At 44.6% G+C, this 22,751-nt stretch overlaps 1 protein-coding gene across 2 annotated transcripts in view; it reads right to left on the reverse strand.

Moving 5' to 3' along the window:
* Positions 1–4,074: 4,074 nt before the first annotated feature.
* The window catches only part of LOC147659650 (uncharacterized), a 45,450-nt gene continuing 26,773 nt past the window's right edge, over positions 4,075–22,751 (reverse strand). The window contains exon 4 of one of the 2 annotated variants that reach the window (XR_015307193.1): positions 4,075–5,280. Coding sequence is in view for 1 of the 2 variants with exons in the window: in XM_086951576.1 (XP_086807702.1) it covers positions 5,168–5,280 (113 nt within the window). In the remaining variant the exon portion in view is untranslated. The remainder of the gene's footprint in view (positions 5,281–22,751) is intronic. The other variant, XM_086951576.1, reaches the window with a different exon arrangement.

A 22,751-nucleotide genomic window follows, 5' to 3' on the forward strand; every position in this document is an offset into this window, starting at 1 on the left:
CCTGTACCACAAATGGCAAATCCATTATCGTGTGTAACTGAAGGAATTTAAATACAAAGCACTAACTATCGTGATGACGCCAAAGGTGATTAGAACGTAGTTACAAGTTTGTTATAATAAGCATCAAGGACGGACTACACGTACGCGCCAACGCAATCCAGAACTGGTAGTACAAGTGCGATATATAAGTGTCAAAAATAGAGAACGGACTCAAAATGGGGGTCATATTTGAGTGGTACTGGAATATCTCAGCTACGTAGTCAATAACCACCTAATATGAAGTCGGGGAAAAACATATCAAAAAGATCATTATAAAAGGATAAGTGTGAAGGCCAACAGACTATAAATGAGCTGGGAATATCAAATAAAATAAAGAAAATGGAAAAAAAACTTGGCATATAGTATCAATATCTATATGGAAAATTCAAAGATAGGAGATGTGGTGTAAGGGGGGATAGCAAAGAATCACTTGGTCTAATCCCATCCCACTTAGAAAAAATGCACATACAGGAAATCCTCCAACAAGACATTCAGAAATGATGAAAGGAGGTAGATGTGGGTGGAAAAGATAGAAATTTCTAAGTGAGTTACCCCTTTGTAACATATCAGGCTATTTCTTCATTCAGGCCTTTTCGTACGCTGTCAAATTGAAATATCCAAAAGGTTTCACGTTTCTTGAGCATGACTTCCATGTATTGTCCCATCCTATGCTGTATCTTCTTTATAATGCACCATTTGAGATCCATATCAGTGTGATTGGACTCAAGAAAGAGTTGGACTAGTGGAGCAGTAATTTTCTTCGTCCTAATGGCAGATTTATGCTCACTAAACCGAAGGTGGAATTCCCGCCCTTTCTCACCCACATAGGCAAGACCACAGGGGAAAAATAGGATGTATATGATATTATTGCTTCTGCAGTTGGTGAGATACCTTAACTTGACTTCCACATCATTGTGGCACAGGTGATCCGTGACCAGGCCAGAGTCACAGGCATGACAGGAGCCACACCTGTGATTCCCATGGACACAGGGTAAAACAGTGATAAATCTCGGTGCATCCACTTTACTCGGTATACTGCGTGTATGAACCAACAGGTCCCTGAGGTTCCGGTTTCTCCTATAAGCAACTAGAGGGAGAGGTAACAGAATCATTCTCATCTGAATTCAAAATCCTCCAGTTCTTATTAAACACATTCTTTATCTTGTAATTCAACTTAGAATGATTGATTACACATGTGATTTGATCACATGCTTTGCGTGTGGTCCCTTGTAGCAAAGCCTCCCTGTCATAGTACTTAGCTCGTTTATAGGCGTGGCATACCAATCGATGTGGGTATCCACGAAGAATATGTCTTTCTTTTAGGGCATCACCATGTATGTGAAAAGATTTCAAATCTGTACAATTGCGCCTAATGCGGAGAAATTGCTCAAAGGGGATTGAGTCTTTTTGGCAACTAGCGTGGAAGCTTCCAAATTGTAAGATAGTATTTTTGGCGGTTGGTTTTCTATAGAGACTTACTTGTAAATATCCAAGTGTCCCATCAATGGTGATGTCCAAAAATTCAAACTTGCTTACACTCCAGTTGGCTGTGAACTTGAGATTCTCATTGATAGCATTAAGCCAAAGGATAAATTCCTGTAAGTACTCTGACTCACCCCTCCAAATAAAGAATATATTGTCGATAAAGTGCTTCCATGAGAACACATTATCGAAAAAAGGGACCGCTTCATTAAATATATTCTTAAGTTCCCATTCTCCCATGAAAGCATTGGCCACACCAGGGGCACAAGAAGCTCCCATTGATGTCCCTTTGATTTGTTTATATAAAGAGCCATCAAAGTCAAAAAAGTTATTGAGGAGTACCACTTCTAAACATCGAAGTATGAAGTTATCTGGTCTATTTGAAGGGAATCTATATAGAAATGCCGCCACTGAAAGTAACGCTTGACATTGAGGGATATTGGTGTATAACGCCTCAATGTCAAGCATTACCAAAATGTCTCTCCCAGAAACGAAAGGGACTCCCTCGACTTTGTTATTGATATCACCCGTATCACGTATATATGACTCATATTTCTGTGTCAAGGGGCAAATGACAGAGTCCACGTATTTAGATAGGAGTTCTGTACATGATCCTATAGTAGAAATAATGGGACGCATGGGGGGGTTTGTCTCACTTTTGTGTGTTTTAGGGAGGCCATAGAGTGCTGAGATGACAGGGCATGATTTGTTTAGGAACTTACATTCCTCATTACAAATGTATCCATCATGCAGAGCTTCATATGTCATTTCCTGTATAAGTGTATTCAATCTCAACTCCCTGGATTGTGCAGGTCTATAATGTTCCTTAACCGCTAACATCTCTAATATTTTGAGATTGTATTGACCTTTATTCAGGTTGGCAATCCCTCCTCCCTTATCACAGGGTTAATTGATCAAGCTGTGATCATTTCTCATTGTTTCCAATGCTGTACTCTCTGTTTTTGAAAGTTTAAAGAAAGATTTAGTAGGATGTTTTATGATACGAGCAATATCTTTCAAAACATTTTGTTTGAACATATGACCTCAGCTCCTACCATATCCAGCGTGGGGGTGAAGGTGGAAGGCAGTTTACAATGGGACATATTATTGTCCTCTTCAGTGGCAGCTCTATTCATGAAGAATTCTTTTAGTCTAACCTTTCTGAAGAAGGCAAATAAGTCTTCATGTAGTTTGAATTTGTTCAATTTAGTACAAGGAACAAAAGAAAGTCCCCGACCAAGTAGGGATGTTTCTTAAGATCTGAGAACTTTCGTAGAGAAATTATATATTGGCAAAGTATCTTCTGTCTTTTCAATATTGGTAGTATCACTTACCACCAATATTGCTGGTTGCGTGTTCCCACATACTGTTGAGGCTGAGGTTGAGGGCTCATGTGATGTTGCCCACCTCTGTCCTGTTGCCACCGGACATTCCTTCCCCTGTACTGGCCCTGTGGTAATAAACCACGACCAAGGAAGGGTTGTTGTCCACCTCTCCCCCTATGTGGTCTAGAGTTGTATTTACCCCATCCTGCTTCAAATTGATTATCATTATCAGAGTCAGAAGACCCTGTATCTGAAAAATTAGTGAAGCGTCTATTGTAGTTGTTAGTATAATTCGGGGCAAAACTATTTTGATGTCCATCCTGATAATAGTTGGGATTCAAATAGGGGTATGCTTTTTCTTTAGTGAACCATCTCATATCTTTCCTCAGTTTCTCAGATTTTTTACTGGTCAAGTAAGTTTCAAAATCTTTCATCTTAGCCACAGTCTTATCTAGTTTGATCTCCGCTTCTTCAACTGCATTAGATGATACAAGTTTCTCCTCCAAGTCAGAAATTTCCTGACTAAGCTTTGACATAATTTCTTTGGCAGTTTCAATTATTAACATCATCCAGTCCCTGGAGCAGCGATTAGATATTAATGACCACCACTCTAGGAACTTGCGAATCTCAATAAAAAGAGCCAGGGCATTCCGTACTCTCAGGCCTGAGGGGATAACTCCCACTTTCAAATATTCCAACATGTAGAAGGCATGTGATTCTATTTGTTTTAACTTCTTCTTAAGATTCAACATATTTTGCCATTCACTATTGTCTCCCTGCTGAGCAGCAGTGAGACTGCCATTATGTACTACTTGACCTAATAATGAGGAGAATTCCTCATCGGAAAACCCAAAGGTTTGTAAACCTGCCATCTCAAACAAGGTAAGGTGATAGGAGCTACGAATACGCGTCTACTCAGTGCAAAGTCAGGATCAAAATTGAACATAAATACATGGAAGCGGCAAAATATGCTCACAATAACATGCGTGAATACACACCAAGACAAACAAAACCACCAATACAAAAATTCATATGTAAACCTCTAAAGGTAAACTAATCCCACAGTTAAATAACCGTGAATGCAACAGCCATTGACAGATGTTGGATGCTTTTTGGGGGTATGAGTATGATTGATTTTGTATGTTGTAGTGTATCAGGAGGACTCTAATATTTATGTGTTATTTATTTTTATATGTGTATATCTTTTTTCATAATAATCATGGCTATAAAAGATGTATTTGGATTTATTATTGATGTAATCACCCTTTTGACTTTGAAAAATGATAGGAGTATAAATATAATAAAAAGAGGAAATTAAATGTTTTGGTAAAAAATTAAAAAAATGTTTAGTTAATTATTTCTGTCACTGGTTTACTTTTAAATGAGATTTGTTGGTCAGTGAAGGAAATTTTGATATCTATATATGTGTTGCTTTCCCCTCTTTCCCTGACCTATAAATTATCATAGAGGGGGTCCCTTTATTGCTGCTGGTGCCAGCTCAGACATCTCACGACTATAAAGGCCATATTATACATCCAAGAGTAGTTACTGCAACTGCACAAAACCCAGGGCTATTACGAAGTGTACACATAGTCTGTTGTCTTAAAAAATTGCTGAATTCTCAAATCATTGTCCCTGCCCTATCATTATCTGTCAACAACAAAAGCTGCACTTGGAATAGACATATCTGAAACTAATATTTATGGTTCCCTCACTGCTTATCAACTATTAGTATTTGTATGATAGCCGTGGAAATTCAAAACAAAGGTAAGCCCGCTTGCACGCACCAACTAAAATGCGTGCCTACTAAAATGGAAAAAACTATATGTGACGTTATCCATCACAAAACATTTACATATGACCCTAAGTTCAGGTAATAGGTTGAACAAGCCTGTGAAACGGCTGCAGCATTGATTTAAATGCTCGAATTTAACAACTGAATTTCCTGCGAAGCCTTAAGGTAGAAGTAAGGGAGCAGGAGGCATGGAAACTGGAAAGAAGATCCAGCGTCTGCGCATTGCTGAAATACACAACCTGATTCTCACAGTCTAAAAACACCCCAATAACTCAATCTCAATCACCCCTAGATACTGCTCTTTGGCGGAGACTGCGTAGTACTGCACGTTAGTGTCTTATAGCCCAGAATTTGTTTTGGGCAGAATTTACACCTATGCCTTCCCTTGCATAGGGCTCTGTTGCGATGCCCACTTTCCACTCTCCTAAGAAGGTTCCCTGTGGTCCACCACCAGGCACTTTCACTTCCCAGTACCAACGCCCGATGTGAATCCCTGGGATGCAAGGACGCATACATTGCAGTAAAATCATTTCCAGGGCTTGCTGTGGTTCTCCAAGGTGCTGATGTATCGAATGCTTTTCAGGTTGGCGGAGATGATGAGGTGAGGATTTGCTGTCTTTGGATCCAGGGTCAGTGACACTGAGGGAGAGAACAGAAAGTTGGGATGAGATGTTGTTCTGGCAGCAGCAATTGTCTCCAACTACGGATTCATGCTGTCTATTGTAGACGTGACTAGAGAGTCACCACACTGCATGTTGGTAGTGCAATCATGCACCATAGATCACCAGACATTGCAAACAAGAAGGTTATTGGGGCCAGATGTATCAAGGTACCAATTTGCGATTCTGTAATAGCGATTTTTAACATCTTGCATGCTGATGACGGTCCCCGTCCGTCATCCACCACGGTGCTTATGTGCTGATGACGGCTGGGGGCCGTCATGAACCCGCCCACTTGCGATTTTGCCGCACAGGCGCAGAATCGCGGCCGCATGCAAGGGGTTAAGAAATCGCTATTTCAGAATCGGAAAGTGGTATGTACCAAGAAAATCGCACTTTTTAGCGATTTCTTGATATCCCTTAATTGCGAATTTGCAAATTGCGAATTCGCAATTAAGGAATATTTTCCCATTCATTTCTATGGGCCAGGAGGCCCATAGGAAGGAATGGAAATGTATTCTCAATTTGCGATTCGGAATTTGCTAATCGCAAATTGAGAATAATTTCAAGGGTGCAGGGGTGTCCAAAGGACACCCTGTTGCACCCCTGAAATAAGCATGGGTGCACATGTGGTGCACATACATGCCCTAAGGGCATGTATGTGTGCCACATGGCACTTTAAAAAATGATAAAATGGGCATTTTTCCAAAAATTCGCAAATTACCACTAACTTGAAGTTGGTGGTAATTTGCGCTTCCTTAGGGACAATTAGCAATTTTTTTTAGCTTCATACATTGCATTCAAGGAATCGCAAATTTTGCAATTCCTTTAATGCAATTGCAAAATAAGGAATCGCAAATTTAGCGATTCCTTATTTTGCACCGGATTTTCCTTCATACATCCCATTTAGCAAATTTGCATTCGCAAAGGCCGAAATTCGCAGAATTTCAGCCTTTGCGAATGCGAATTTGCATGATACATATGGCCGTTAGTCCTTAAATACCAGAAATGAAGTCATATTTTGATGTCAATTTAGGCAGAAATTATAACACAAGCAAAGGATGGATGAGGAAATGAGCAGAGACATGGAGCGACCAAATGGAGAACTGTGACTAAACTTCAAGAGAGATGAGGACATAGGGTGGGACAGTGGTGAAGCAGTGAAAAGGTGATGGGTGGAAAAGCAGATGGTATGAGATTAAGAACAGAGAGAAGAGTATCAGAGCGGGCAGAGAAGGCATGGACCCAGTGTGGAGAGGCAGACTGCAACAGGAATTGGGATGAGATGAATTGAGAGAAGAAGTAAAGTGATCAATAGTGAGCGGAAGGAGAAAAGATGACAGAGTGTCAGTTTTGGGAGGGGAACAGATAAGAATTGTATCAGAGAGTTGACAGAGAAGGCATGGAGCCAGTGTAGGGAAGCAGAGTTGCAAACAGAGCTGGACTGGGGATGAGACAAACAGCCAGTGAGGAGAGACATTGTGGACAGAAGGAGAAAAGAAGATTACAGTGTCACTATGGGTGGGGAACAGATAAGAAGAGTGACTGCTGGTGCAGGTAAGTTCAGGGATAAGCAATGTGAGGACACTGGACAAAGGGAATGGAAAAAGGTAGAGAGAGAGAGAGAAGACAGAAATGAGGGACGCACTCTTAACAGGAAATTTAAAAAGGGCCTTGTGGACATAAAGGTAAAAAAACAGCACAATGGGCACCCGATGAAAGAATTGATCAAGTTGAAATGAAGAACACAAAATATCATAGAGGAAATGACGAGCAGGATCTAAGACAGATCTGCTTTCTCCAAGTTTTGTGTATTTGCATACAGTGTTGCTATCACCATCAGAAAGTAACTTGTTTTGTAAGCAAAACAACTACTCTCATGAAGCATCCTTGCTGAAAGATAGGGTGCTTAAAAATGTTGCTTACACTTTTAACAAGGTTTGAAAAGCCAGTGAGCCTGGAGATGGCAAGCTAGTGTTTTGGTTATTTTTTTGTTATTTTCAAGCATATGGCAAACAATAAATTAAACATTGCATGTAAATTTAATAAAAGAATATGGGTGCTTCATAGCAGATAGGTTTACTTTGAACCTAAATAGAAATCCTTGTATTTCATTCAATCAATCAATCAATCAAAATACTTTATTCGGCATATATACAATACCATAAAAGTACAATTTAAAAAGAACATCATGAAATGAGATTAAAACCAGGCTAAAATACATGTGCAATCAATTCACAAATAGAGCCACTTCTCCAATATCGTTCTTCATTATGGTCATATGTAAATTGTGCTGGGTTAGGGTGAGTCGGAGTAAGTTTGTAGGGGGTTACGTATAAAATCAGTCATATAAGGTGCAAAAATAATTAATTCTGTTATGCTAAAAACTGCCCTCCCCCACACAGTACAATATTAAAATTTTTGAGAAAGAAGTACTACAACCTTGTATATTCACCCCTCGCCTCTTGTGTTTCTGAGTCTCACAGCCGACCTTAAAAAGTTTACGGTGCAAAGAAGTGTTAAAACCTCTGTAGACAATTTCAGAACCAATAGGGCCATCTTTGCCTGCTTGAAGCTGGCGTTCTTTAAAACTCGTTTTAAAAATAGCTTCCTCGGGCGCGCATAATAGGGGCACAATAAAACAAAGTGAAGGGTGTCCTGCGGAGACCGGTGGTCGCATCTGCACTGGCCCTTCAACTCTGTAGATGTTGTATATCCCGCCGGAACCGCTAAGATATGATGTAATAGGTTCAGCCTAAAACGAGTCATTATAAGTCTGTCCTGGGCGTTGTGAATAAAAGACAGATAAGGTTCGATGCCGAGACAGGATTTGATCAGAAGGTATGCTCTCACAGATGGTTTGATCAGCTCTCTATCTTTCCTAAGAGATACTACATGCTTTAGAAATTCAGCCTTGACATACACCTTATCGCTGGGTAACAATTTTGTCGGATGATTAAAATAATCCGCACATCCCATACCTGTTAGGGATTCCCTCACATACTTGAGCCATGGGATGTTCCGGCCCCGGTCACGGGCAATGCAATCCATTATGATCTGCTTGCTTAGTAAGGCCTCAGAGTTTGTCCAAATTTTTATCCAACATGTTAGGGGTTTGAGTTGCGACCTATCTCTAATATAAGTAACACCCAATTCCTCATGGATAATGTGGGAAGGTGTACTCTGAGGCACTCTCAACAACCGCCGTAAGTATTTATTCTCCTCAGATTGTAGGTGTTGTAAATCAATGAAACCCCAGACCTCACTTTGGCACAGCACATGGAGCTATACAATCTCAAGATTTGCTCCGGGGACCAACGATCCAGCCTTCGTGCAAATTCATAATTGCCCCGGAACTACTAGCTAGTGTGCGGCATTTCTCTTCTGCCAGGGCTTTAAAACTAAGGCGGGTGTCAAATAGGATCCCCAAATATGAGAACGCATGCACCTTTTCCAAACAGTGAGCACCGATCCTATAATAAAATTTTCTTTTCGGTGTTTTCCCACTTCCATAATATATAATTTTGAAAGATTGGGGGACAGATCTAAACTCTCCATAAAGCGGACAAAACCATCTATCAGACACCGTAGCCCACGCGAGGTGCGCCTACAGCAGAACAGGGCTCCCTCTCGTTCCTATCCTTGGAGAGTCCACCCCTAGAGCACCAAGTGCCTGATCAAGGCCATTTATATACAAGGAGAATAAGAAAGGCGCCAAGATGCAACCCTGTCTCACCACTCTAGAACATGGAAAAGGGTCAGTGGTGCTCCCCTCCTCCTCATATCTAACTTGGGCAAAAGTGTTCCAGTGCAATGCTCTTAAAACGTTTACCAATCCCGGATCTACACCAAGGGCCCCCATTAGTTCCCACAATTTCCTGCGGTTTACCCGGTCGAAAGCTGCCTTCAAGTTCATGAAAGCCAAGTACACTATTTCCTGGCTGGCGATAGTGTACTTGGCTACCAATAGATAAAGATTAAGGTATTGATCGGCAGTTGACCGTGCAGGCCTGAATCCATACTGAGTGTCAGTGATTATGTCGAGTTCATCCGTCCAATCCATTAACCGATTGAAGATGACCCTACCTGGTACTTTCACTGTCACATCAATAAGGGAAATAGGCCGATAGCATAATGGTCTATCCTTATTTCCCTTTTTAAAAATGGGGAGAATTGTAACTGTGGACCAGGATGCTGGCATACCAGAGTTCACTGCTGCATTAATAACTCTGTTAATATGGGGGCCCAAAGTTCTACCTGACTCGTGAAAAGGTCTGATGGGATCCCATCGGGACCCGGGGTCTTATTCCGTGTCAGACCCTCGATGCCCACCTTTATCTCTCCCAAGGAGAATATTATCAGAGTGGTACTCTCGCTCCCCTCCTCTACTTCTGGAGAATCGTTGGTGCTGCCGTGATTGTAAAGGCCCTGGAAGTGCTCAAACCAAGACTCTGGTAGAATGTGGCTTACTACCTTTGGTTTATTTGCGTCTTGGAAACAAGGGTCATTTATAACTATCCAAAAGGCAAACGAGTGTGCTGGTTTCGTTCATTTCTAGCCGACCGCCGACAAACGGTCTGGGCCTCCCCTGGCTCCGCCGAGATGTCGCCACTGGGAATCGGAGTCCCTCAGGGCTCCGTGTTGAGCCCGACTCTATTTAACATCTTTATGACCCCATTGGCGACACTGGTGGAATCTTTCGGGGCCCAGATCGTATCCTATGCCGATGATACCCAGCTTCTCTTCACCTGCCGGAAGGGAGAAGATTTCGATGGAGAGAGTATCCGTGAGTGCCATGGGGCTGTTTTTAAATGGTTCCAGCTAAACAGCCTCAAGTGCAACTCAGATAAATCTGAGATACTCTTCTTCGGCTGTCCATCTGATCCGGACTGGCATGGGTGGTGGCCCGCCGATATGTTCCCCCCAGCTCATTCGTCCCAGTCAGCCAAGATTGGCTCAAGATGGGATTACTCGAACATCCTATATCTTGACCTGCCGGAGTACCTCTTGCAACGCCTGCAGGTGGCCCAGAATACGGCTGCACGAGCCATCTTCGGCCTCCACAGGCAGGCCAGTGCCTCTAGCCTATTACAATCGCTCCATTGGCTACCTATCCGGAAGCGGATAGCATTCAAGGCCATGACATTGGCCCACAAGGCTTTGCATGCCTCGGGAGCTCAATATTTGCAAAGGAGGCTCGCCTTTTACAATCCGACACGATCCTTGAGATCGGAGTCCCTCTTCCTGGCTGTGGTGCCCAGAGTAAAAAAAAGCCTGCATTGGAGGGCGCTTGTTCAGGCTGCTAGCTCCGCAGCTGTGGAACTCCCTACCTTTGACCCTGCGCTCTACATCTAATCTGCTGGCGTTCAGTAAGGGCCTAAAGACATGGCTCTTTGCCCGCTAGGGATTTCCTGTTTTAGTTTCTGAACTTCGTGAGCCTTCCTTCTTAACTTATATTGTTATGTTTGTCGGTTTCCTTTCAGGTCATGAAATATAAAGCACCGGGACACACCTTTGGAGTAGCCGTGCGCTATAAAAGACCTATTTAACATAACATAACATAACTCAGCCGCTTCCCACGCCTGCTGATGCAATGTAGTTTTACGTTATTTTGTTGCCTGTTTATACAAAGCCCTACATGAGGACACCTTTTTTTTTATCTTTAGGGACAGTTTTTAAAGCGGACTTCAGTTCCCAAAGGGCAATGGAGCATTGACGGTCAAACCACCTTGGATCATCAATTCCCCTTTTCTGCGTTCTGCTCCTAAGTAGGCCATCAATATGTTGGGCAACACCCTCCAAGGCTTTGACCAAATCTGCCCCATCCACTGTTAAATCTAAACACTTCCAAACCTGCTTTTCTTTGTCTGAAATTAACGCTCTATAAAAGGCTTCACCATTAATATGGAACCATCTGAGCCTCCATCCTTGATCAGTGGCACTTATCGTGCCACTGGCTCCCATTCACAAAGAATACTTGTTTGGGTTTAGGTCCCTGAGCGACATGACCAGAGGATTATGATCACTAAAAATGCTAACCTGTATTTTAAAACTTGAAATCCAACGCTTTTACGTGTTGGTAACAACAATAAAATCAATAAAGGCATCCCTTCCTCTACTTTTAAAAGTTGGAAGGACCATTTTATCCTCCCCCACTCTAATCAAATCCATAGTGTATGTGAGGGCATGTATGCCCAACACCTTACTTAACTCTCTTCCCTCCCTTGTATGCTCCAAGTGCAGGCCCTCTTCCAGTGGGCATGAGGACCAACCCCCCTGCTATTTTTCAAATGATGGCACAGATGGCAATTAAAATCACCAAGTAACACCAACTGGGTCATCACCGCCCATTTCTTCTGTACAATGGCATTATAAAAGTTAATAAGAATTTACTTTTGACCCTTATTATAAAATCTGATCCCTTGCATAAAATCCCAATCCCAGCCCAAGTCATCCCACCTCCCCTGTAACCTCAAGTCCACATATGTAATTAAACCTCCCCTTGCTCTACCAGAGGCTGCCTTGCAAGCTGGTACAAAGTACATTTTATATCCTTCTAAAGGTATATAAGGTAACCAGTCATAGTTTTGTGTTCCAGGAGATTATCTCAATGTCACCCCGTCTGGGGAAGACTGGGTTCTCTAACATGGGGCAGATCGTAGGACTGTGGGATACATTGGGTACTCGGGTATTCCCATCGGACCCGGACCCAATATACTCTACAGGTCCAGCGGGTTTAATGGACTTGTTAGTCTTTAGCATGGCTATCCCTCCTAAACCTATGTCAAGGGGCAAGTTCTCCCGTCTAAGACCATTCCCAGTAGACGTCCCACTGGCCAGTCAATCTCTGTAATTTAGGGCTGATACACTGATTAGTTAGAGGGACAGTCAGACCCACCCGATCAGGTCCAGCTAGGTGTCTCGTATGTTCATCACAGTTGTTTACACACGTCATGTCCCTATAAAATAATCCCAGGGAGAGCATTTTAATACTTGAGCCGCCCTCCTCCTGGTAGGGCCCCTTGCACTGATTGAGAAGATCTCCTACCAGCCCTGGATACCTTAGGTTTAGGATCACACTGTCTCCGGGAAAGCACTTCCTACTGTTTCCAATCCAGGACACCCTTCTTGCCCTTAGAATATGCCTATGGTGTGATATATTAAAACCTACATTTCTGTTCAACCAGTGGGCCGCCTTATTAATCAGCATGCGTGGGGTTTCTTCTCTGTCACTGCTGTAGGCTGGGACCCCTGTCAAGACTACTGTGTATGGGCATGATGCCGGAGGTAGATCTAAAACCGGCAGGCCCATAGTACACCGTGCGAGGTCAGTGCAGTTAACCCTTTATTTACAGCCTCCTTTGTACCATCAAGATATTCACACTCGCGGTTCCCACCCTCAATTCTCTCTCGGGTAGTAACTACCTTCGAATGTGTAGATCCCTCTGGTGCCCCCGAACTATTAACATGTTGCTCCGTCATTTGAGATGTCATCAGTGATGTCATGAGTGATGTAATATGTGACGTCATCAGCAGTGCATTGCAGCTGCGCAGGTTATAGTTAGCTGAACTAATTATAACGGGGGAATTTCAATGGTTTTGTATGAGTGAAATGTCCAGCTAACTATAACATGTGTGAAACCTATGATTTATTTTTTCAGTGAATTTCTAAGGTTATTTAAATGCTAATTCCTAACTATAACGTAGATGAAACCTATGGTTTTTTCGGTGAATTTGAAGGGTTTTTGAAATGCTAATTCCTAACTATAACATTGTAAACCTATGGTTTTGACAGTGAATTTAAAAGGTTTTGTAAATGATCATTTTTAAAGGTATTAATTATTATATTTCTTTTTTTATACTAATTCCCTACATTTTTATTATAAATATTTATATTTATTTTATTTTTAAAGTTATATTTCATATTTTGAATGTAAAATAACAAAACTAAATTCATTTTTTTTATTAATACATTTTTTTCTCAATATATTTAAATTAAATTCTATATAATTCCCTTTTCATAGTTTTTTTTGGGATAATCGTACAGTGATCGTACCATACTTTGTATGGCAAATTGTACTCTGCGTACCCGCGCATACGTTACGAAAGCGCTTTGACATTACGCGTCGTATCAACGCTTCCGTGTGACGTCATGTACGGCGCCCCGTAAGCGTACGGCGCGAAAGTTTCTAATTGTTCAAAAACATATATTTATGTATTTAATGTACATATTAAGTAAGGGAAGACGTTATCTGGCATAATCATGAAAATCGTTTTTCTAAACTTTTATTAAGTGTATATTACTTTGAAAAGCAATTACGCAAATCGCAGCGGTACGTCGTATGTACTCGCAGCGCAAGAGCACCGTAAGCACACCGTAAGCGTACGCAAAGCCATGTGACTGTAAAAGAAGAGATTTGATTGGTTCATAACACTTCCTATTCCAACTGTTGAAAGACCCCAACCATTTTGATCATTCTACTTGGAATTTCACAGGAGAAGGATCTATTCTTTGGAGCTGTTGTCCTTTAGAACCAAACTGTACAATGGCTGCTCTTTTTCAGACTTCATCAGAACATTCCTCTGAGGAAGAATTTGTTGCTGAACAGCTTCAGAAAAAGAGAAAAGAAGCTTTCATTTGGAAGTTTTTGCATATCCTGAGGGACAGAAAAAGGTCAATGCACCGAAAGTAACTTGCAAGATCTGTGAGGTTAGTCTTTCCAGGGGTGACCCCACTAAAAAGTACTCTTTCGGGACAGCCAGCATGGTTTGTCATGTCAAAAATGTGCATCCAAATAACTATGCAAGGATGGCAATACAAAGGTTGCAGGAGAATCCTCAACCTGCAGTTCCTAGTACCTCAACTGCACCACCACATCCTCCGGGCAGTCCGCATCCTAGTATTGTGCCACAGTTTGCGGATCTCACAATTCATTGTAAATTTTGCAGAGAATTACTTTGTTAAGGTGAGCAGTCTATTGACCTCATTGTGAAGAGGAAATAAGAGCACCGTTGTCCAAGACATTCATTTTTTTTTTTTTACTTTTTTGTTCCTGTTCCACAGTTTTTTTGTTTCCAGTTCCATTTTTTTGGTTAAACTCACTCCTCACAAAAAAACTAGTTGGAAAAAATAAAAAAAACATAGAAAACTAAAAAGACAAAAAAAACCTGTTCTTTTCAGAACTACCTTCACTGGTCAAAGAAAGAACTATATTTCTATGTTAGTGTGTAAAAGTTGGTCATAATGAATGTGCAGTTCATAAATGAATGAATGAATACATTAGTAGTGTATGGTGAACGTGAAAGTGCAGAACTATAAGGAAGTGCTACAGAATAAATCTATAAGGAGTTTACTTAGAGTATACTGTAGTACTTTCAAAGCACTTCAATGTGCATAAATATGTTACAAGTCTATGCTTCCCTTTGCACTGCGGGTGAAACTGTGTGGGTGAATTTGTAAGTTTTAGGGGGAGATTTACAACCTCCTTCTGCCTCTTTTACACCTCTATTGCATCACTTTTCTGATGCAGCAGTGGTGCAAAAGATGCATCATGGTGTGTGGTATTTACAATGTAATGCATGTGGGAGGTGCCTCACATTGTAAATTCTTGTACCAGAAGGAGACATTCCTACATGGTGAGATAAGGAGCGTTCCAGCACAGGAACACCTCCTAAAAGTGGGTGAGTAAAATTTACAAGATTTAATTTTCTCAGTTTTGAGCTCATGCTGTGTCAAAACCCTGCACTTGCTTGAAATAGGTGTAAGGATTGATACAGCATTCTGAGCATACGGCTCCCACAGCATTGCTGAAAATGCATTGCACTTGCAACATAACTCAAACAATGTACCACCTTCATGGCAAAGACACATCACATATCTGTTTTGTGTTTGCCCCATGGTGCACCACATTGTAAATACAGCGCATCGATGGTGGTGATGTCACAGTACACAATATCTGGTATATCCCTGGGGATATGCCAGTTATTGTAGATCTGCCCATTACTGTATTAATGTAGTAAATAGATTACTACACACTAACCAATGAGTCACTTCAAAAGTATAACAGGAGTGACAGAGTGTTTGGTGGAAGTGTAAGGATACAGACTGCGGAATTGAAGGTATAAAAGGCAAGTTTATAGGTGAATAGAAGACTGCAAGTATTGTTTATATGGGTTGGAAGTAGTCCATGGCCTAAGGCGTACTTTGCTCCATGAGTATTTAGGGAACTTACTGAATGATAACAGCTCTGTAAGGAGAATTTCGAGCTGAATATATAACTGCTTCACTTTTAGCACAGTGCATAGATGACCACTTACTGCTGAATACCTCACTACAATACTGAAACAGCAGTGTGAACATGTTTAGTGGAACTGTAAGGATAGAGAGTGGGCAATTGAAGGTTTACAAGGCAAGTTTGCAAGTACATAGAAGAGTGCATGCATAGTTTATAGGGATTTGAAGCAATGCATGCCCTAAGGCCTACTTTGCTCCATGAGTACTTGGATAGTGGCTGCATGATTACAATTCTGCAAGGAGAGTGTCTAGCTGAATGTATAGCAGCTTCACTTTTAAAACAGTGTATAGATAAGCACATAGTGCTGTATGGTTGACTACAATACTGAAACAGTAGTGTCAGAGTGTTTGGTGAAAGTGTAACGATTCAGTTTGGGGAATTGAAGGTATAAAGGGCAACTTTGTAGATGCATAAAAGACTGCAAGCATAGTCTATAGGGATTTAAAGTAGTCCATGGACTAAGGCCTACTTTGTTCCATAATTACTTGGGTACTAACTGCATGATTACAGTTCTGCTAGGAGAGTGTATGACTGAATTTATAAGAGCTTCATTTTTAGCACAGTGCATAGATAAGGACATTCTGCTGAATAGCTTAGTACAATACTGAATCAGCAATCACAGAGTGTTTGCTGGAAGTGAAGGATACAGACTGGAGGATTGAAGGTATAAAACACAAGTTTGCCGGTGCATAGAACAGTACATGCATAGTCTATAGGGGTTTGAAGCAGTCCATGCCCTAAGGCCCACTTTGGCCCATGAGTACTTGGATACTGGCTGAATGATTACAATTCTGCAAGGAGACTGTCTAGCTGAATGTATAGCAGCTTCACTTTTGGAACAGTGTATAGATAAGCACATACAGCTGTATGGTTCACTACAATACTGAAACAGTAGCGTGAGAGTGTTTGGTAAAAGTGTAAGGATACAGACTGGAGAAATGAAGGTATAAAAGACAGGTTTGCAGGCAAAATGCAATGAGTTCCATCAACATGTGGTTATGCTCAAAATACTTGGCATCACGTTTTTTCAAAAAGAACTTAATCGCTTTAAGTCTTTTCTCATGTTGGATGCTTGTGTTTAAGCTTTCGACGTCTCGCGTCACGAGGAGCATATCGGGTTCCCACTCAATGCCAGCTATTAATCGTAAAAAAAACCTTAGTGTTCTTAATGTAGGAGCTTAAGTCTCGGACCCATGGGTTCAGGAAACAGTCGATGTATATGGATGCTTTTTCCAGTAAGCTGTTCAATGAGGAGACTATGGGTCTTCCAAGTGGATTTCTGGTATATTTATGTACTTTGGGTAAGTGGTAGAGGTAGATAGTGGGTATCTCTGGTGTCTCACAACAGATATATTTATAGTTCAAATCTTTCAAGATTCCTTTGTCATGCCATTTTGCAATTATTTCATAGAAATCCTGGATACTTTTCTCATATGTTGCCCTTGTGACAATTTTGTAACCTGCTTTGTTCATTAATTGTCTCCATGCCTCTTTCTGGTATTGTTTTCTGTCCATAAGGACAATGTTCCTTCCCTTATCTGAGGGTTTAACAATTAAGTTGCCGCCATTTTTCAGGTCCATTATTGCCTTCGATTCATCCTTTGTGATGTCTTCTTTAGGGGGATCTGGGCCATTTGCTTGTAATTTCTTGAGATCATTAATGATCAATTTGTGAAAAGTATCTATGGGGTCATATGCTGTTTGTGGAATGGTTTTTGATTTAGCTTTTATATTACGGGCGGTACCGACCTGAGTTATCCCCGCTTCTTCCTAAGTTCTCGTCATGTCTGCTTTCATGTGAAGTAGTGTGGCTCACTGGTTAGAGGCGGCAGACCCGAGAGCAGAGGACAGCCCGGGACCAGGGTTCGATTCCCGGCGTGGCAGGTTTCTGGACCAGGGTCAGCGGACTCGATAATTCTCTCGCCTCGGTGCCCACTCTGATCAGCGATCACACTCGGCAACTCTGGGCATTAGCTTGCCTCATCTTCACTAACGGCCCCACCAGACCGCCGGGGATGCCTGGTCTTACCCTGGAGATACCCATTAAGGGACCATCTCTCAGGGAAGCCAGGAAGGGTTTCGCAGCGGTCGAAGCGCCTTAGGACCCTACGGGTAAGTAGTGCGCTATATAAATGCCAATACATTTACATTTACATTCATATTCTAATTCTCTGAGAAGTAGTGCTGTTTCCATGTCCGTGCCTGTGATACTTCCTCCTGCTTCTGATTGTGTACCAGGCGGTGTGCCTTGCGGTGTCTTTGGGTGCAATGTATGTAGTTTCTTCAATTTTAACTTCCTTATGTACTTATAGACATCAATTCGTACATTTGCATAGTCAAATTGGGGCGTTGGGCAAAATGAAAGTCCTAATTCTAATACTTTTTCCTCGGTTTTGGACAGTGCTCTTCCGGTCAGGTTCACAATTGTTTTTTTGTGCTCCATTAATTTCTCTTGGCCCCCCGCTTGCTTCTCGTTGTCATGTACCTTGCTGCCGGTGTTCTTGCCTTTCCTGCCCCTTCTTGTTCTCCGTCTACTTTTGCTTTTGCTGGTGGATGCGTTCTTGCTGCTGGTCTCTGCTGGGCTGGTCTCAGTGTAAGAAATGGGGGTTACCCAAATCTCCAAGGGGGTAGCATGGCATCAAGCGGGCAGGCCAAACTTCGAGGACATGTGAAGCATTCACGCAGTACCCACAGTCAACACACCAGGCACACCACAAAAGAGGCAGGACACCAGTTTGAGTTGGAAAAAGATACGTAGTTTAGTAGGGTTTTCAACCTGCAAGGCAAGAGAATGCAAAACAGTAGTGTCACACAGGACGCCAAATGGCGCCAGAGCCAAGTGAATAAAGGGGGGAAATTATTTACATAGGAAGTAGTCCATGCTGAAAGAGAAAAAAAAGGATGGAATCAAAATGTCATTAGATCTAGGGCCAATCTGGCGGGGCCAACTCAGACTCTCATTCTAAAGGGAAGGCTGTAATTGCAAAAGTTCTGCACTAGCATAGTTATACATCATGCACATGAACACCAACCCAACCCCTGTTAGGGAAAGAAAACATTAGGGCATCACGGCATAACACGGACAGGAACACCTGTAATACATCAGCCCGTCTGGCCCATTAACATGGGGCGTACCCCGACAATTCCTGACACAGGACTGGATATGCCAGTAAGGACCTAGGCAGGAATAAAATTACTTATACCAGGTTAACACCTTTCCGTCAGTAGGAATAAGCGGTTCATTGCATGAGGACATAACACTCCTTTCACTGTAAGACATCTCATTAGATGTAAACACTTTCCCAAATGAAACACCTGTCAGTAGCTGCAGCATTAAGTTGGAATTACTCTTCCCTGGATCAGGAGTAAAACATTTCAGCATTACATTCCCTTAAAGTAGAGTAAAGGGAGCAAGTCAACAATGCAACACATCTCAACAAAGAATTAGCCCTCCATTACCTTCTAATAAGTGTTTTAGTACAACAGAGACCAGCGTAGAACATTTCATCATTTACGGGTAGATACTTAACCTACATTTTACTATGGGGGGAGTAACCATCTCATTAGGCCCAGGGAATAAGGCACCCGGTAACACGTGCTACTCCTTAGGCCTATCACCCTTGGTTGATGAATGTACAACTGTTCCTTGGGGGTCACGAGGACATCTTGTATTTCCCCCTTTCGCCTTCCTGGTAAGCAGGGGTCTCTATAGGCAGTTCAAAAAGGCCTAATTGGAATCCTGGGTTTGACTAGTCCCCCAGCAGTCACTAGCGGCTTTTACCCGGGCTCTGGGCACTCAGGCCCTTACAAGTTGACAGGGAGGGGGGCGGACACCGACCCTGTGTCGGTTGCCCTCTCTACCCTCCCCACAGTTTGCTTGAGGCCTCACTCACCGGCTACTCCTGGTTTCTGGCTACGGGCTCCATCCACACTGCTGGCCCCTTTGTCAAGGGGGGGCCGATCCGGAGGCTCCACGCGGCCTTCTCCCAGGGCCCCCGAGATAAGGGGGGGCAGGCACCGACAATGTGCCTCGAGGCCCCCCTCTGGGCCCTTGCAACCAGCCGCGGGACTTGCGGCAACACTAGGGGCACTTCTTCACCGGCGGAGGCACTCGAGTTCCACCTCTGCAGGGCTTGTGACCTCTGTCTGGGCCCTCTCCCTGCTTCTTTCCCGGGCCCCTTCTCTCGCACGGGGACCCAGGACTTCACTGTGCCGGTGTGCGGGCCTCTCCTCACTGGCTGGGAGCCCCGCAGGAATACAGACTTCCTCCGGCCGGCTCCTGTGCGTGATGGCAGGGCTCCTCCACCACACGGAGCCTTGCAGGCAACGCGCTGCTCTCGTGGTGCCCTGCCCGGCGGGGCGGTCTTGCAGCAGGCTTCTCTCTTCCGCCCGGGCCCCTTCTCCCTTACGGGCCCCGAAACTTCGCGGCAGCTTCCACGAGGCTGCAGGCTCCTCGACCGAGCGGGGCTCCCTCCTCCGCTCTCAGGCCTCTCCTGCTGCTCGGCTGGCAGCCAATCGCTGCGCGGCGGCTGGGGTAGGCTCAGACCCAGGACCAATGAGGTCACGCCAGGCTCCTGTCACATGACGAGGGTGACGGAGGCCTCAGGGCCTGACGCGGCCCTCTTTCCACTACGGCGGCCCTCTCCTGGTACAGGGGGCCGACGCGCCGATGACCGTAACAGTGGGGGTCCCTCCAAGGCGGCGCCTGACCGCGGCGGTGATTCCCGGCGGCAGTAAGGGGTAGGCTCCCTTTTATTTAATTATTTATCTTGCGGGGTGACACCTTCCCAGTTCACGAGGCAAAAGCGCGCCAAAACGAGGGGTAGGCTCCCTCAGCGCTATTAAGTAAAATTACTTCCTGGGTAACCCAGCGCTTTCCAAAGGGGGCCTAGCGCCGGGGGTTCTACGGCGCTTGGATCAATCATCTGGGCACGACTGGCAGCGCTCCTCTGGGGGGCAATTACTAAAGCTTCCAGGGCCCTGGGGCCTCAGAGGGGCACAGTCCTTTTGGCATACGAAGCTCCTCGCCATCCAGCGCTCTGACAGGGGTCTCAGCTTTCCAAGGGGGGCGGACAATCCCACAGCAGGTCCCAGGGGCACACTCCTCACCTCCTGGGGGGAATCCACTCGGCTCCTTCCCTTATTGGTGCTCTTTCAGTGCAGCGCTGGCGTGGTTCCCGGTCCCAACAGCATCGGGGACCTAGGGTAGGGGCCCTTCTTCGACAGGGCCCAAGGGACCACAGAGGGGAGGGGTTTTTAGGGGTGCAGGGCCCAGCTCACAGGCCCATGTGGCGGTAGCACCTAACAGCAGGTCCCCTCTCTTCTTTGTCCCCGCTCTGACTGACTCTCTGGTGGCACTTCTTCCTACTTATACCCTCCTCCCTCACAGAGCCAGCACCTTCCGGAATGTTGGGGAAAACTGGTTCACTCTGGCTCAAGGGGAGGGGTTGAGCACCCTGGGTGCCAGGCTTCCTTCCAAAAGCTAGGGGTGGCTGGGTATTAATAACTAGACCGCCAACCTAACGCAGTCAGGTGGCACTACCCAGGGCCATGGCATCCATTTTAAAAACACAGTACATTTTAGTCAGGTACATTTTTAAAATGGGGATTGTTTTCTGCACACCATTTAATAACATTTAATTTTACAACAGGGCAACTCTTACCACACATGGTCCATACATATTTAATACCATGGGGGAGACATTCAAATTAGGGGGGCAAAAAGCGAAAAAATTTTGGGGAAAAGGCCAAGTCCAACACAACTCCCCCCCAGCCAAAAGCCAGGGTAGTCATATCAATGCTTTGATGGGCTTCCCTGCTTGGGGCGGAAAAAGGTGGACGCAGGCCTGCAACTACAGGAGCACCTGCAGTTTCTCCTCCACTCTGGAACCCAATGGTTCTCTCTCGCTACCCTCCCTTCTCCAACAAAACCACCCCAATGGTGTTCCCTAGTGGGATGTTTTTCCTTCCTAGAGTGGGAGGCTCTAGCCTTAGGTTTGTAATTCTCTTGGACCACTCTCCTCTCTCCAAATTGCCACTGGTCCACCCACTTGGGGTCTACACCCTCAGACTGACCAGCCCTTAGGGGCGAGGCTCTCCTCCCCCTACTTCTCCTTCTAGGATTCCGCCATCTCCTACGCCTGGGGACACCCTCACAACACTCTCTCCCCAACCTGGAGCCAAAACCCTCAGGTTGACTCGGTGATAGGGGCGAGTCCTCCCTCCCCCTGCACCCCTTCCCAGAGTTCCGCACCCTTCTACCCGGAGAAGTACCCCTGGGAGTCACTTCTGGGGGGACTCTGGTTATAGATGTCCCTCCCACCAGGGCAGGCAACTCCTGTCCCTGGCCACCCAACCCGGGATATGCGCCCTGTGGCTGAGCTGGTGACAGAGAAGAGACCTTCCTCCCTCTGCACCACCTCCCAGAGTTCTGCACCCTCCTGACTGGAGTAGTACCCCTGGGAGTCAATTTGGTAGGGACCCGAGTTACGGGTACCCCACCTTCCAGGTCAGGCAACCCCTGAACCTGGAACCCCAGTCCAGGATCTAAACCCTGTGACTGGTCAGACCCCCGAACCACTGGAGCTCCGATTATTGATGCTCCGGGTCCTCCTGACATGAGGGGATCCCTCCCTCTGGATGGCACCTCGGGACAGCCTAGCCTCCCAACCTGGGGTTCCCTTAAAGAACTCTTCAGGCCCGGTGACCACAGCTGGGGCACCTCGGGACACCTCCCCGTCTCACTCCCTTCAGGATCACTCCCCTCAGCCTTCCCAGACGCTCTGGCATTTACCCAGAGGTCTGCCTCCCGTGCAAGTTCCCTGGGGTCTGAGAACCCGCACTGCAACAGATGGTGACGCAGTCTTGGGAAACAACTCCTCAGCATGTGCTCCCGGATAACGGCATGGCACAGCCCTTCCCAATCCTCCACTTCTCTCCTCACCACCCAATCCTCCAGTACAGTCCAACACTCCTCCTCGAACTCTCCCCAGGACTGATGGGACAGCTTTCCCCTGCCCCTGAACACTAACCCGTCCTCCTCTTCCGGGGAATCAGGCACAGTCTCCTGGGCTTCGGGAGTGGGACTCCTTGCACTGGACCTACACTCGCTGCCACCACTGGATCCCACCCTCCTCGGTGAATCCAGACTCCTAAA

Source organism: Lissotriton vulgaris, unplaced genomic scaffold (assembly GCF_964263255.1).
Source record: "Lissotriton vulgaris unplaced genomic scaffold, aLisVul1.2 SCAFFOLD_1035, whole genome shotgun sequence".
NCBI classification, from domain to species: Eukaryota; Metazoa; Chordata; class Amphibia; order Caudata; family Salamandridae; genus Lissotriton; species Lissotriton vulgaris.